At 33.8% G+C, this 18,373-nt stretch overlaps 1 protein-coding gene across 1 annotated transcript in view; it reads right to left on the reverse strand.

Annotated features, from left to right (window-relative positions):
* Smp_126600 (hypothetical protein) overlaps positions 1-18,373 on the reverse strand; it is a gene marked incomplete at its 5' end in the record, with an annotated part of 81,788 nt that overhangs the window by 52,397 nt on the left and 11,018 nt on the right. The window contains 3 exons of the mRNA XM_018794436.1: positions 3,764-3,832; positions 13,088-13,306; positions 15,315-15,500. Coding sequence (XP_018648849.1) covers positions 3,764-3,832; positions 13,088-13,306; positions 15,315-15,500 — 474 coding nt within the window. The remainder of the gene's footprint in view (positions 1-3,763; positions 3,833-13,087; positions 13,307-15,314; positions 15,501-18,373) is intronic.

Here is an 18,373-nt window from a genome sequence, read left to right on the forward strand (position 1 = left end):
AGTATAGAATAGGAGTGAAATACTACATATATGGTGCTGACCAAATGAATTTCAATGAATAGCAAAATGTTACTAACTATATCTCCTACAATTAATGAACGATACAAAAGCTATGATAAGTCATATTAGTCGAATACGTAATTATATACTCACTTTTAAGTCAAAATTTTCTTTGTGTATGTAGAATAGTAATCAGTTGATGAGGTGATGAATCTTCATCGACTGAGATGGTTGGGCCACGTGTTACGTATGCTTGAACACCGATTACCACGACGCTCTATGATGACTAGTATTGGGGATGGTTGGAAGAGAGTTAGGGGCGGCCAAACCAAAACATGGCATCAGTGCTTAAAGTCACTAACTTCTAGTCTGAGCCATGTTGGCAGATGCAGACTACCTGGTTGGGGTCCGTGTGACTATCGCAACCAGTTGTTGTAGACTCTGTGTGACATGGCTCAGAATCGATCACAATGGCGTAGGAGTATACACTCTTTATCTTCCCTTAAACCTTGAGATTGAAATTGCTTCATAACGTTCTTCCTTCCTATACTATATCCTTATATACAATCTTTCTTTATGTACCACCACTAAATTAACTACTATGAATCCGGTGTTGATCTTGTTGTGCTAACGAGGTATGGCAACTTGGACCGATGCATATATGTGCCTGGTCCTACGTTGTAACTGACTGACTGACTGAGAATAGTAACCCTACCCTATTGCTCACATCAAAGTGAGTGGATCACAACTTACTGTTCCAGTGCCTCGTTATTAAATCAAAAGTTGCTTCATCCATGACTAATTGTTACTGAAGAAAATTATATCACACTGATTATTATCCAGAGACCAATGAGTGCAGAGATGTTTCACAATACACAAGTAACACTCTAAGAGTACTATTAATCAATAAGGTAGAACAAATTCACGTCATTCATATCTAAACATTAGTTCAACTGTCAACGCAATCATCAGTATTTATATATCTTAAAAAGGTGAGATATGGAAAGACAAATTACTAATTTTCTGTAAACGACGTTATCATAGTTTAGTGATAATATATACATATGTACCTTAAAAATCGTTAAGAAAACCTTGAACGCAGTGTTGATATGTGAATAATTTACAACTGAATACCAAATATTTATTTAAAATAATATTTAATCTATAAATAAATACAATCTATCTTAGGATAGTACGAAAGACAAAAATTACTGACAATCCACTTATCATATAGAAAACGATGATGAATGACGTAAAGAAATGAGTACACTAGAAAAGGTTCAACTGAATGGCCCTTTCAACATTTAATTAAAAAACAAACAAATAAACAAACTTATGTGATTAAAAATTATGATTACGATAAGACAAATGAAATTGTAATGACAAAAATTAATCCACTAGAGCTTAACTATAAAACAAACCAATCTAGATTAGATATATGTGTATAAGGCTAAAAGTAAGAGAGTAAACAAATGGGAAAAAACAACAGATCTAAATATTAAACTATAGGTCATTATTGTTGTCATTATTAGTACTACTGACAATCTTGAACATTTTGGTCGTACTCAAGGCATTGTGATGTAAGCTATTGATGTCTACAAATATAAGTAGTATGTATCACCAGTCGAAAGTGGAATATCTGATGGCAGAAGGTTGGTAAGATCGAAGAGAACGAGGACAGACAGTGATTGGTATGGAAATAAAAGAGCAATAAAGTCTGAGATAATTGATTGACATTGTGCAAATGAAGTATTTATTGTTTAGCTCTCATATCTTACTGAGAGATTTTGTTTTTCTTTCCAAATACACTTCGTTGTCCCCATTAGTGTTCTCGATCACTACATCGATTGTTGATCAACCCTAGTTTTATAATGGCTTATCGAGACTATTGTGTGAAGTGAAAGACTTATAAGCAGAAATTTTTCTTGTTAAACTTGCAACTGTAAAGTATAGAGATATCTAACAACGTGTACTACTGATGCTTATAATTGTTATTTTTCTGGTTAGTGTTTTTTTAGCGAGTTAGTTTTTTTACAGCATGGCTATCAGACAAATCAAGAGCGGCAAAGCAGCAGGAACAGACAACATCCCGTCAGAGGCACTGAAAGCAAATGTAGGATGAAGAACAAGTACCAACAGATTGAAAAGGACTCCTGATCAAGATGCCAAAGAAAGGCGATCTAAGCAAGTGTGATTATGAAGAGGGAAGCTCGGGATACAGTGGACAGCTAGGATGCAGCTGGACGATCTAGACTTTGCAGATGATCTGGATCTTCTATCACACACGCAACAACAAATGCAGGAGAAGACAACCAGTGTAGCAGCAGCCTCAGCAGCAGTAGATCTCAATATAAACAAAGGGAAAAGCAAGATTCTCCGATACAATACAGCATGCACCAATTGAATAACGCTTGACGGAGGAGCTCTGGGGGATGTGAAAACCTGTACATATCTGGGCAGCATCATTGATGAACACGGTGGATCTGATGCAGATGTGAAGGCGCGAATCAGCAAAGCAAGAGAAGAATATTTACAACTGAAGAACATCTGGAACTCAAAACAATTGCCAACCAACGCCAAAATCAGAATTTTCAGTACAAATGTCAAGACAGTTCTACTGTTTGAGGAGGGAGCTTGGAGAACTACGAAAACTATCATCCAGAAGATACAAGTGTTTATTAACAGTTGTCTACGCAAAATATTTCTGATCTGTTGGCCAGACCCTATGAGCAACATTCTACTGTGTGAGAGGAAAAATCAGATTCCAGTGACGGAAGAAATCAGGAAGAAGCGCTAGAAGTGGATAGGACACACATTGAGGAAAGCACCCAGTTGGGTCACGAGACAAGCCCTCATATGAAATCCTGAAGGCCAAAGGAGAAGAGGAACATATTACGCCGAGAAATGGAGACAGACATGAGAAGAATGAACAAAAGTTGTATAAAACTAGAAAAGAAGACCCAGGACAGAGTGAGTTGGAGAATGCTGGTCGGTGGCCTATGCTTCATTGGGGGTAACAGGCGTAAGTGAATAAGTTATAATTGTTATGCAGTTGTATATATTGTACCATAACGATATTGTATTCGTTTGCATAAGAATGGTTTGAATAATGAAATTATTGCTTTTATCACTGTTCTTGATCGTTTGTTTCCGTGAAAGCTGAGTATCAACAATTATTCTAAGCTTCAATATTCTTCATTTAACCATAGCAAATGACAAGATGATTTCACAATAGCTAATTATTTGATTTCAAACAATGTGAACTATGTAAAATTAGAGTACTTTTCTCATGAAAGTTACATTTGTGATTGTATTTACCGAATTATTGTAGTCTCAGTTAGGAAATCAACATTTGGTTTGCATTAATTGTTTAATTGGTCTATAACGTAAATCTAACTTATGTATGAGATAAAAGATTTGCATTATCCGCTTTGAGATACATACTTTGGTGTAAGAGTAACTAATTATATTTGGATGGTCAAACTGGTTATGCAAATCAAACCCAATTTTGTAAGATCTAATAGAATAACCAAGAATATAAAACTCAGTTATTACCACTAAACTATCCATAATTTAACTTCGTTTGAGATCATTAGAAAATGTAATACAAATAATTTTAATAGGATTATAAATAGATAGAAAAACCATGAATACGATATAACCCACAGCATAGACTGAAAGAAAAGAATAAGGAGTTAAAAGATGTTACAACACATCAATTGCAAAGTGGATTATAGTTTAAAGTGTGGATAGCAAAACTTACATCACTTTCACCTTCATCGTCGAAATTCCTACCCATTACATGGCCAAGAGGTGGTGTACTACTAGAAAACTAAAATTATAAGAAGGAACAAAATGAAACAACGAAGAACAAAACACACTATTGTTTACAATGAATAGAAACTATCTAGCCTCATTACAAATAGTACTATATGTTGTTTAGCCTTGAAAAATGGCTAGTGAGAATTAATAAACTGTTCTTTTTACAGAAAAAAGCTTTGTGTTTGTCAGTTTTTTTTAATTATTCAAACCTACTGATTACTGATGAGAGTTGAAATGAGAACACTGACACAGTATTTTATCATTAAATTCGATACGAAACATATATTGTCGAGAGAGAATCCGCAATTAATGGCTAATCAGTGAATAGGATAATCGAAGAAAAACGGTTGAAAAATTTACTGAGAAAACAAATCAAAATATTCCTACCATTTATTTATTTAACTCTCCAGCTACGTTATGCCATAATTTACACATGTAATGCTAGGTTCTATCCTGTTACTCCTTGTTTGCTTTATTTAGTTATATAATTCACTGAGTGCCATGAAACTGAAAAAAAAACTGGAAATAACTTCGAGACCAGTGAACAGTCTAGTGGCAAAAACATCAAGTCATTGGTGCTAGTTTATGCTATACAAACAATAATCACATGTTAGTGTTAGGGTTTCTAGTTAAGCGCAAAAGGCCACTTAAAACAGAAATCACAAATTCCCAAACAGTCCAATGTATCAAACAGACATATTCATTTACCTTTAACTAAAAGTTGTTTACTATGCTTATTTTTGTTATAGTTAAGGTGTTCGAGAATCCATAACAATCCATATTATCATCAACATTGGTAGTTTTCAAAACACACCTGACTTGACTCTTTCAACTGATCAATCAATACCTGAGGTTTTATCTTCTTATATTGATAATACAAATTAAAATATGCACAGTAGTTTGTTTTTTTTTTTCTTGTTCTCGTAAACATTCAAGGTTGTATTGGAATATATATATATATGTATATATATATTGAAATGAACAAAATGAAAAACTCAGGTAGGTCAAAAGCACCTCATAGAGCTTGTTATATGCAGTTTATCGATCAGAAATACATTTATACACCTATGAAGTAAGCAAGTGCACAACCAATCACCTTTGTACACAAGCACAAATACAGATAGTAAACCTACTTCTGAATGAAATGTGTTAATTGTAAACAGAATAGTTGAAGGTTTGAAGAGCAACAATAATAATAGTTAAGTAACTCTAAAATATCAAGTTGAGTTTTGAAATTGGATGTGTGTGTGTGTGATGTCAAGAAGTTTTATTTACGGAAACAAAGGATGCACAGACGATTCGAATACCTAAGGTTTTTAATTTTTTAAATAAATAAAAATTTCAAGTTTAACACAATATGTGAACAGTTAATCATATTTAATTCCAGAGTTGTGATGAGGTGGTTAGGGTGTATGACTTCCACCTAAAAAGTAGCAAGGTCGAAACCAAGTATGTGAACATGTACCTGGTCAATTGTTTAATTTAATTCTCAAATTAATAATCACTAATACCAACCAGCATTAAATCAAACAACACGCTTTTGACAATTTTATATTTTTTTTGGTAGAGAAATGTTCTGGAATATTTGTATAACACAATGTATTTACTCAGAAAACCAGCCTTTTTTCATATTAACTAAATTCCAATAGAATACCCGAGGAATGTTAGTAATTTACTTAGCCCTCTTCTGGATATATCAGCATAGAAAATATTTGCTATGATTGTTTAAAGATCCCCATCATATTAAAAAACTAATATTTGAAAGAAGAATATTCTTTTCGATAAATTCTCTTCAGGTTCTACAATTATATATCCAAATTAATAATCCGAAAAATGGCCAGGTTAAGGGCAAAGTACATCGTTTAAAGTTAAAGCATATGAATTTAGGATTGTCAAATAAAATTGTTAATGTTGATATGACTCATATAGAATGTCAACTTGAATCTGTATATCTATTAAGTGGAAATTTAAGATCTGTGATCAGAATAAATATGGGTCAGATAGGGTGAGAGGAATAATAGTGTAATTACAAATGTTTAGTGGAAGATTATATTGTGTAAAAAATTATTAGTAAGACATAATAAGGTGGGATGAGTGAGACATAAATAAATCATGTATTGAGGAGACTAAAAATGATGTTTAGCCAATAGTAATAGTAATAATAATAATAATAGTACAAAGATTTGTGAACAAAGATAACAGAGATAATTACATTTGACTATGAAAGGTCGCAAGTACAATTGTTAAATTAGGTCATTCAATAGCTAAGATTACTATTGATTAATTGACCTTGAGGTTGGCCAGGGGAGGAGAAGCGGTTGAAGATATTTCTTCTGTACGCATAGTTTCTTAATCCGGATGGTTACTGCTTCAGCCATTTGAAGGAATTTGAGTCTGACAAGCTTTGGCAAAAATTATTGACCCGATAAATAATTGAAAGGGATTGGTTTTTACTGGCACTATGACCAGTTTACATTAAATGAGCCAATATCGAGTTGTTCACTTTCTTCACCAGACCATCGTTTAGCCACGCTGGGAGATGTTCGCGGACACGAAAATGTAAATTCCTAGAACGTCGACTAATATAACTTGCTTCACAGGAGCAGTCAAACTGATAAATACAAAATAAGGTGATCATTCCAGACAATTCATCTTTTAGCCTCGGTGTCACCGTTGGGCGCGTAGAAAACACTAATCGTAGTTTTATATTTACAACTATGAGTAACTAAACAATGAAGATTAGCCGAAATCCCCATAACAGTAACATTCAAACTGTGAAATGGGTCTTAATAATGCTGAAAATATGTTTTGTTGATGAAAGGTTAAAAATGGTAAAATTTAAGGCTTCCGAGTGATTACTTGCAATTATAACAACATGGTAAACCCTAATTTTTACTAGCTATGATTCGACTACTTGAGTGATAACTAAAGACAAATTAATATACTCAATAATTGTGGCAAATGAAATCCAGCATCTTTACAGATTACGAAAATTAAGCTGTACATATGATATAACAAATGTTCTCAGTCCATCTATTGGCATACAAAAGTAAGCAAGAAGCAATTTTCAGAGACCATTAAGTTAAAAATGCGATTACCAATATTAACTTATTCCACAAAAATCCAGCGAACATAAAGGAGTTTTAATCAAAACAGAATAGTAAAGTTGTCCGCAACGTTTTGAATGCCCATGAGCGAGTTTAGATGCATCATTTTCGGTCATTTTTCCATCTACTTGGTTAGTCAATCCTGCATAGGAGTGTGATTTTCATTAAAGATTTAATTTTAAGCAATAAATTTTACTATATTTCTGATTCTAATCCTACATTTAGGGGTGCGCTACAATGATATAGTCATAACATAATTGCAGATAGCTCCAAAAACTTTGGGTGAAACCACCTAGTTAAAATTACATTTAAATATGCAGCACTCACCAACCAAATGAAAGCGAAAATTGATCGAAAGTGCTATATACAGCACATTTATTCAATAGTGAAAACACTGCTGATAATTTCAGATAACTAAAAGACACTGATTATGGACGGAATGTATTTTTACTATCTCATAGGAAAATAGACAGTTTCATGAACATTTAAACAAAAGAACAAACATCAAATATAAATTATCCTCTTGTATGTTGGTGATTTACGAGAAACAACAGGTGTGATTTATCTAACCAAGGTTTTTGTTATTTTCGTTATTATTGATCCTTACTGTTTCTAGGTCAGTTCAATTTATCTATTATTTATACAGTTATAAAACAAAATCATAATGTTAATTTCAGTTAATTTTGACTGTCTAATATTGATTTCCACTGTGTCCAAACAAAGATATGTACGTACATCACTAGTTTTCATACACATGATTAAGTAAGGAATATAATTTTTACTAATATGACAACCAGTCATACGCAATGTCGAACCTGGCATATGTGTACAGATTCAAGTTTCCATAACCAATTGGTATGACTAAATGGAATTTTCAGGGCGAATTCCAGAATACTAGAGATAGTAACAGTATTAATTATAATAGAAAAGATTAGGCATCGAAGTAAAATTTAACTAGGACGAAAATTTACTAATTTTATTTATTAGTGAGTGAGAAACATCAAAGTTTAATCATACAGTAAATGGTATACCGTTCAGATGTGCTATCATACATAATCATCAATCGGACATCAGATTCATTCAAATAATAAAGCGTTTTGTCTTGAATAAGTTCAAGTATCTTCTTGTACGAATGCCAAAATCTCATATAACCAAGGCTTTCCTAGACTAGATTATCTATGGTCACAATATAATAGTGTATACACTATTCAATTATGCATATTGTAACAATAATAGTTTCTTTAAGATAAGTTATCCAACAGAATTTGAGGAACATTTTGTGACTCGATATCTATACTCAATTTGATCGTGGGATGATTGCTATCGAGATATACATATCGTCAGTCCTCGTATATAATCGTTGACTTAACTCGCGTTAGTGAATAACGGAATTAAATAAGTCGAATACCAGAATGAATTTCGAATACGTGTATATCATACAACCGTTGATCCAGACAAACGATCGAAGAAACGAAGCGAAATGGATTAAAGAAGGCATGTTAAACAACCCACTTAAATTAAGCGTTACTCAATATTTACAGTCAAATCGAATCGAGGCAAGGCAAAGGCTAAGTGAGGCGAAGCGAAGTAAGGTAAACCAAGGCAAGGAGAAGATGAAGAAAATAACTAACAAGGTCAAAATAAGACTCAAGAAGAGTAAATAAGTTGGTCTATTTGGAAGCAAGAACGAGCTATGTGGGCTTGACATGTGACTTGCCACTACAAACTCTCTAGACAAGCTTCATCTTAAAGAGAGTTTTTATTAGAAAACTAGTGATATTGATGAATGAAAAGAAATTTGAAGTAACTAGTCCCTTTGATAAATTTCGACCGTGCAATAAGAAGACGAAGATTATCAGAACTATGCGGTATATTAGCGTAATACATTTCGAACAATCTGATCAACATATGCCTGTGAAGAACAGGTATATATAAAAATAAAAAGTCAACTAGACTAGAAATGGAGAGTAAGATGAGACAGTGATAATAAAGAAAATAATGTGAAAACAATTTGAAACCTAATCACTCTGGATAATAAGCTAATATTACCAGGGTAGGCTTAAGGTGAGAACAAACTATTTTTGAATACACAAAGTGGGTTTTAATTTTCGTACGGCTAAGGCTTCAATAAACCTTAGTATACGCCTTTTTACACTTTTGTACAACATCACAAAAGCTGTGTTAAGATCAATTTTATGACCTGTTTCAATTATGTATTTGGCAATAGAAGATGATGGATGTTTATCCTCTACTCTTATTGGGTCATTTGATTTTATTTGTTTCTGTAATGAAAAGAAACAAATTATACTGATATTTAAATATCCTATTTAAAGTAAAATAAATACAGAATCATTATTGCATTTTTTGATTAAAATCAATGCAATAAAACAAGATGCAACTTGATAAACATGAACTGAATGACGACGATGATGAAATTTTACAAGGAAATGTACTTTGAATTACATGTTGATTTGTTTCAGTAAGGGACAGAAATAAAGAAAAAGATGGGAAGAACGGGTAGAAAAACAGAAAAGTATCATTAATATTGTGATTACATTTTCTAAAAAAAACCATATCATAAATAATAAAAGTGAACAAAATACACGTAGGTAATGTAGAAAGTGTAGTGAAACATACAAGGATTCTTTTGGCGTCATATTGACTGTTGCATTAAATTAAAATAAAAATGAAACTTATTACGTAGATGCCTAAGAAAAAAACAGAATACTAAATAGGAGTAGAACTAATAAGTAGCACAATTGGCAGTGCAAAAGAATAATAATAATATTCCAAATCGAGGGTGATTTATGGTTAATAAAGAATTTTTTTATGAAAAAGTTAATAGTCTTGGTAACTATATCGCAATTTAATTGCCCAATTCGTTTATCTATTGATTTGAAATGAGTTCTGTTTCTTTGTAATCAGTGAATACTCGTTAATAAAACTTTCTACAATATCAAGTTCACATTAGGTATTTTTATAAAACAACAAATTTATTCAACAGGATAGTACAATGATAATACCAGTAATGGTAATCCTGTAGTGAAATTAAGTGGGAAAATTGATAGTTAGTCATTCAGTCATCAGTAACACAACCTGGCACAAATGAGCAATCAGTCCACATCCTCATACCACATCAACATAAGTAGATGAGATTATTAAAACGAAGACCAAAATAGTCGTATTAATGATAGTAAAAGAAAATAGTCATAGAAAATATGATTTTAGAAGAATGAATTCATAGGATACAAAGTATAAAATAATTTTGAAAATCAGGATTTAACTAAAGAGATGGAAAGTGTGTACATTTGCATCACTGTGACAGATTCAGAGCATTTTTATTCAGCCACTCCAAACAGTGTTCATGGTAATCAAGTGGACTCCAGGCAGCTACGAACTAAATACTACACTAGATAATCCTATGCATATTTAAAGCTTAGTAGGTTAAGCACTTGTCCCCTTAGACCAGTAAGTGATTGAGTTAAACCACTTCATGAGACTTCACTTCAGCCAGGCAGATAATACTACGAACATTCGCAAGGAACAACCCTAACTATTTCGGATACACAGTCAAGTAATCTATTGTTTTAAGACGATTTGTTTTACATTATTGAATTACATTTTATTTATTCGTGAACAATTTCTACACTGAATCATGGAAGTGTTTTCTGTCTTACTAATTACTTACTTACGCCTGTTACCCCTCATGGAGAAGCATAAGCCACACACTTGAATTATTTTTTCTGGTTAGTGTTTTTAGCGAGTTGGTTTTCTACGGGATGGGGTCGCTAACCCCATGCCCAACCCTCCTCCTTTATCTGGGCTTAGGACCAGCCGTAACTCTAGTTTATTTCGATTACCCAGTTCGTAAGAAATGCTTTTGAAGATTCCTGTTCAATATCTTTCAAAAATGCTAAGTAATGAAGGTTTACTTTCTGACAACAAAAGAAAGTTCCCAACGATTAAAGCGAAGTATTTTTTGGCATTAATAGCTAGTACACAATACCATCAGCAAACTAACACTCATTAAGCTAATACTCCTCGATACGTATGGGACAATTTCCATATGAATGTTTTTATTAACTCCAACAACTTGTTATAGTTACTACACTTGGCAGTTTCTTTGACGAAAATAACCAAACCACTTATTCAACTGATACATAATGAAGACTTACATGAAGTGAACATGGTCCATCACTCATTAATTCAAAAATACCATGGAAAATATATATTGACGTAAACTAAGATTTAGTAAAATGAATCCATGGTTGGTTTTCCATGGAATATTAGACTAGATACACAATTTTCAACACATTATTGTCGATATCACCTAGGTATAGTAAAACTGAAGATTGATAGATAATACTCACACAATTATGATACTGTTAACATTTCAATAGAATAGAACTAACTTAAATGCATACATTTATAACCTAGTATACAGTTTACAAGCGTTTATCAAAAGGGCTAATAAATTGGTTGTTTACTTTACATTCATTTGGTGATTGGGACATTTAATTTCATCATTTATAAAAGATCTTAAATTTTATAATAAAATATGTAGACGATAGATAGAATGTGTCACAGGACAAAAAAACACGAGTTAATAATTTAAAACAACCAATTGGCAGTTACTTGACATTTTTATATGGTGGATACAGAAGGACAGCCATTGTATGACGCCTAAATAAACTACCTAAATGTCAAATTTTTCAACATATAGTAGGTGATATTGGAATTTTCAGACAATTTATCTAATAACTAACACTCGACATAACCAGTAATATTGAAAATGACCTACGTGTAGTTAACATATACATTAAAATATTTGCTTTTTAGTATTTTTTTCTCACAAAGAATTTGTAATTAGGTATTGAAGATAAAATGGATAACAGTAGATGAATAGCAATTACCAGAGTTTTCTGTTGTAAGATGTGAAAAAAAACTATTGAAAACAATATCAATGACAACCTAACTCAGTAGCCAAGTTCATGTTCATGTGTGGGCTAGTATATACCATATTTGCCTGCAGAAATAAAGTGGGTGAAATGAAGTTCGAACCTGAAACTCGATAGTTGAAAGTCGAGTCCCTTATTTACGAAGTCATAGCTAAAAGTAATTATTATTTTCGTTTCTTACATTTAAAAAAAGGAAATTACAACACAAAAGCTAAAAAATAGTGTTTTTTGAATAGTTGAACTAATCGCCTGAATTGATTTCCTGGATGATGTGAACCGGTCAATCGCAGGTGGCAAACACCGAAATTGATTAATATGGAGTGAATGTATGCACTCGTTATTATGTTTCTATTCTTCAAAACCTTAAACATTTGATTACTTTTTATATCTGTCTCTATCTAAGTCACGGACTAGCTTGCTAATTTTAATTTCATCACATTTCCGTGTGCTGACTTGAAATGATAGATTTACTGTAAGAATCCATGTCTGTTTGTATCTTTTATTAGTTTCGCATTCTTCGAATGAGTCACTATCATCTGTACCAAACGAACACAAAAATTTATTTAACGATGATAAACGCCGAAGTAATAGTACTGTAGTGGACGAGAACTAAGGTGAAGATAACCAATTTATTATTTAATGTAAAATTACACAGTGCCTTCATAAAATATGAAAACCATACATTAAACGCATTATTTTCACATCTCCCACCAGTTGTCCTTTACATACTTGATGATTCTTTCAATTCCGATGTTATTACTATTACAATTACAATAGCATGCACCACAGTATAAACTATCGTCTTAAGTAGTAGATTAGTATGTTTTACGAAAGAGAGAGGGAGAAGAGGGAGAGTACTCTATCCCGACACATATATTCATAAATCACGTTTATCTATCTATCACAGTAAAGTGCTTTCACAATAATTGATGAATCATACGTTTGAAAAAAAGACAATTTATAGAGTTTCTAGTGTCGTTCAGAAACCGAACTTGATGGTACTTAAAAACATTGTTGGGACAGTTTCTTAGGGTATTAAATAACAAATGAACTTTTCCGAAATCTCCTACGTCAGAAATGAATGAAACATATCAGAGGTTGTAAATTGACAATTTACTATCATGAACAATAAAATCAACACATCAATCAGTAGTTAATAACGTTAAAAGACGCAAAAAACCGTACGTTTATAGGACGTACCGTTGACTGATCCTTGAGATTACCGGTAGTTTTCTTATTTGATGTACCATTAGATTTAGAATGACCAGGAAAAGACATTCGAGATAACGATTTAGAACTACTATTGCTACTACTATTACTCCCATTACTACTATTCTTATTATTCGCAGTTGTAGTATCACGAGATGATCCATCCATAGGACTATCTTCCTCCTTCAGACATTCTGGATGATTTACATCCTAAAAATATTTTGAGAAAAAACAACAGGAGATCAAATCATGTTTTTGTAAGAGTCAGAGCAATCTATATTGTAAGGTCTTGATTGAATTCACTCGGTTATTTTGGTGAGCATCGAGTTCCAGTAACAGACAACTAAACTAAATCAATTACATACGGTTGCTAAGAATTAACTCTGCCTGAAGCCCCTATAGAGTTACTACCGGTCCAAAACTCGGATAAAAGAGCAAGGTTTCCAACTTCAACTCAAAGAAAGGATTTCTCTAAAAAGCACTGACCAGAGTGAACAAATTACTCCCTTTAAACTTTCTCCTAAGAGTAGGAGAGTCTTCATACAGAAGAGTAATGACGCCTCATTATGAAGGTCGGTTTTTTTCGGAAGTCACAAGGCCAACAGCCCTTGTAAAAACCAAAACAATAATAAACATAAGCACACGGAATGTCCAGACAAAGTAAACGATCGGGCGGATCATTCAAATAGCAGCAGAAATGAGAGGACACAACGTGGCTCCGCTCAGAATAGGCGGAACACATTGAAAACGAGCTGGACAAATAAAGAATAACTTAGGGACAGGTTTTATTATATTCGGGTCACGAAGCAAAAATGCCCACATACACATTGAGTACTATTGATGCCCTATAAAGATGCAAGATAGAAGCTTGTAGGATGCATACCTACAAACTTGAGATAATCAAGGTATCCTTCAAAATAAAGAAAGAATGGATTGCAATGAATGTCATGCATTGCTACGCTTTTGATAACGATAGCAGAGGTGTTAGAAAACAGTTTTATGAGAAGCAGCAGTTCATCCGAGAAAGAGCACCAAGAAGAGACCTGACCATCTAAATAAAGGAAATAGGAACGCTAAGGTCGGGATAGACAACACCGAGTATGAACAAACCATGGGTCAATATGAATTGGGAGAAAGGTATGAGAGTGGTGAGAAATTGATAGGTATATGGGCATTCAACAATATGGTTATGAATAGATCTTTTGGCCAGACATCATCAACAACAACCTACTGTGATGGAGAACAAACCACCTTCAAGACGATAAAGAAATTGGGAAAAGACGCTGAAGGTGGATAGGACACACTTTGAGGAAATCATCTCACAAACCATGCATTAACTTGTAATCCTGAAGAATAAAATGAAGAGAGGAGAACCAGAGAACACATGGAACTGGGAATCGGAAGCGAGTGGAACGGATAGCTCAGAATAGAGTTCATTGGAGGATTCTTTTTGGTATCTTATGCTCCACTAGGAATAACAGGCGTAAGTAAGTAATAAACAATGTAACGAAGATAATTACATTGATTTATACAACGGTCGCATAAGTATTCCGTCTTGTATCAGTGTCTCTTAGAGACCCTTGATTGGCAGTCTGTGCCCCAATATGGGTAACAGGCTTAAGTGAAGTGAAGTGGGTGGCATGGATTGCTTGTTAGAATAGAAACGTTGCACTATTAATCAAAGCATCGTCACGTAATGCTTCAAGCTATTTATTTTATGACAATGTCCAACCCAATAATTTCAAATAGAATCGTAAAGCATACCTGATTTAATGGTAAGATTAATTCCATAAGATCTGAACATCTATCAGCATCAAATACGGAGACGTGGTAGACACTAAACTCAGACATAAATTAGTAGGATATCAATGCGTTAAAAGCAAAAGGTAAAGGTCAGTGAATGGTCAAGCAATCGATTTCAAGGATCGAACGGTCAATAAATTAGTTTTTATTGGTGATACAATGAAAATATTGTATAAAAGTTGTAAAACACTTACTATCATAATAATTATCGTCGTTTTAGTGTCGCACTAATCAACAAAGGAAATTCACATATATATATCGTCAATCTGACGATATGTTGCATTTAATTATATTTATAAGATTGCCTATTAATATGTACATGAACTAAAATGAGTTAGATATTCAAATCGTACAAATAACTATTCAACGTATATTGAAATGAAACAATTAATTTAGAAAAAGGTGAAACGTTTACCTTGACTGAGCCTCTTTTGAAGAGGCCAAACATATCAGGTCCTGAACTGACAGGTCTTTCTTTACTGGTACGATCACTGGGACCAATACTAGAACGAGGTCGAACCATTCTGGATGTGGGAGGTAAGCTAGCTGCATTGGATGGAGGTATTTGGGGAGATAAATCGGGGTTAGGTTCTAAGTTAGTCTGAAATAAAATAGGGAAAATTGAAGTAAACTTTATGAGTATTTGAAACGAGGATAATTCGTTTGTAAACTATTATTATAAAATTATGAAGACTTTTGTTTTCGTCAACCTAAATTTGTATCCAGTTTTAGATATGAAACGTTTGCTGTGAGCTATGTAAAAGACATGGGGATTATAAACTAGGTTTACGACGTAACTTAATTTACTTAATTTAGTTCTTTTAAAATTAGAGACAGTCAAGGCTTCTTTTCATGACAAAATTTTATTTATGTTTACTACAAGCCCAACGGCATATCAGGTTAGAACCTAACATAATTTTAAATAAAGCAACAACGACAATATTTTCACAATGCAGGGAATGTAAATGAATTATGTATTTTATTGTGTGATATTACCTTCTACTAAGTTAGTCATAAAGAACATGGAACTTGTTACCAAAGTATCCTAGTCTTATTTGTCATAGTCTACACCAGCACACAAATAGGAAATTGACAAGATAAAAACCAGAGGAAGTGAAATAATGATACCAACAATAGTAAAAACTTAAAGCATCGAGATATTAGTTAGAAATAGAAAATGTCATTAGTAAGGTCGTATTAAGTTTAACCAAAAGTAAACGGTACATTTAACTGCATCAAGATGAGTGGACAGTTTGGGTTCTATGTCAACTGAATTTTAGTTATGCTTAAGTCTGATCACATCTGGACTAGAGAATAACGACTGAATTTTACTTATGCGTAATTTAAATGAAGTATTTTGCTTAGTACACAAGTGTAAGGAAGTGGTATGTTATAAATATATATATATATACCATAGTTGTAATTTGTCTAGTTTTGCCGTAAGAAGTAAAATATGATGGTGATAATTAGAAAACAAAAACAATGAAACTTATTAATTAAATGTAGGTCACCTCGTTACAATGCAAACCAAGTTATTTTGTGATAACAGCAAATAAAAGTTAGGTAATGACTGGACTAGTTGTAGTCGATTTCAATCAACAACTTTGTTGGGAATAGCGGCGACTAGGTATATTTTTTGTTCTTTGTTTTTGAGCTGCACTTTAAGTGGGGCTAGGGATTCTACATGGCTACCCAAAAAGAATTAGATGGAGCAGAGTTTGAACATTAGACCTATTTGTTGAAATCCAAGTCTCTTCATCTGCAAGTCACCGCTCCATTGATCGACAACTTAATACATTGCCAACACCTGTCTTTCAGATTATCAGGTAATAGTTGGTGCGAAAAGAGGAGAAACATTTTTCTCTACTTAGAAATTGTAATTTGGATGAGGAATTATATGTCAAGATTACTTTCGTTAACTACTGTTACAAACTCCGCCTGTAGCTCTTCTAGAGTTACTGCCGGTCCCAAGCACAGGCAAAGGAGGAGGGTTGAGCATGGGGTCGGAAACCCTATCCCGTAGAAAAATCATGCTAAAAAAACGCAAACCAGAATGAATAAATCTAATCATTTAAACTCTGCCCTCCGAATTGAAGGAAGAATTGACTCTTCACGATGAAAGCCGAGATTCTTCGGAAGTCACGAGGCCGATACTCCTAACAATCAGAACAACAATTAATATAGGTACATGGAATATCCAAACAATGTGGGAGACGGGGAGAACCAGTCAAATAGCAACGGAAATGAGAAGATACAACTTAAAGGTGCTCGGAATCAGAGAAACCCATTGGACTCAAACTGGACAGCTAAGGTTAAGTACAAGAGAAATGCTGCCGTACTCCGGTCATGAAGTAGGAAATGCTTCACACACTCAGGGAGCTGTTTTGATATTTTCCAAAGAAGCAGGAAATGGACTTATAGGGTGGAAATCTCATGGATGCAGAATCATTAAAGCATCATTCAAAACAGAGAGAAGAAATCATAATGAATGTTATCCAGTGTTATGCTGCAATCGGTCATAGCAAAATGCTAAATAAAAGACCTGACCATCCTGATGGGAGACCTAAACGTCAAAGTCGCAATGGACAACACCGGATATGAAGATATAATGGGACGATATGGAGTGGAAAAGATAAATGAAAATGGGGAGAGATTTGCAAATATATGTGCATCCAACAAGTTGGTTATAGGAGGCACAATATTTCCACACAAAGCTACATGGGTCTAACCGGATCACACTACAGAGAACCAGGAGAGGAGCTGACATAGCTTTAAATCACTACCTGGTTGTGGCCGAGATGAAACTAAAACTAAAGAAACAATGGACAACTGGAGAAACAGAAGTAAAAAGGTTCAATACAGCCTTCCTACGAGATGCTAAGAAACTCAACCAATTTAAGTTAACTCACAACAACAGGTTCCAAGCCTTACAGGATCCACTGAAAGAAGGAACTACGATGGAGGACAACTGGAAAGGGATCAAAGAACCATGAACTTCAATGTCTCGAGACGTTCCGGGCCTCAACAAGCATAATCACGAGAAATGGATCTCTATGGAAACCCTGGACAATATTCAAGAAGGAAGAACAAGAAGACAGAAATTAATAGCAGTCGAACATGAGCAGAGGAAGCCAAGGTACAAGCTGAATACACTGAAGTAAACATATAAGTGAAGACGAGCATTAGAGCTGACAAGCAGAAATACACGGAAGACCTAGCAACGACAGCGGAAGAAGCTGCAAGAGAAGTTAATGTGAGACAACCATATGAGACAACGAAGAAACTAGAAGGGAAATATGGTAAACCAGAGAGACCAGTCAATCATAAAAAGAAGGCAGGAAAATCGCTGAGATTCAAGGACAGAGGAACAGATTGGTGGAATACTTCGGGGAACTCTTGAATAGGCCAGCTTCTTTGACTCTACCGGACATCGAAGCAGCACCTACAGACATTTCCATAGATGTCACTCCACCA

Source organism: Schistosoma mansoni, chromosome 1 (assembly GCF_000237925.1).
Source record: "Schistosoma mansoni strain Puerto Rico chromosome 1, complete genome".
Taxonomy (NCBI): domain Eukaryota; kingdom Metazoa; phylum Platyhelminthes; class Trematoda; order Strigeidida; family Schistosomatidae; genus Schistosoma; species Schistosoma mansoni.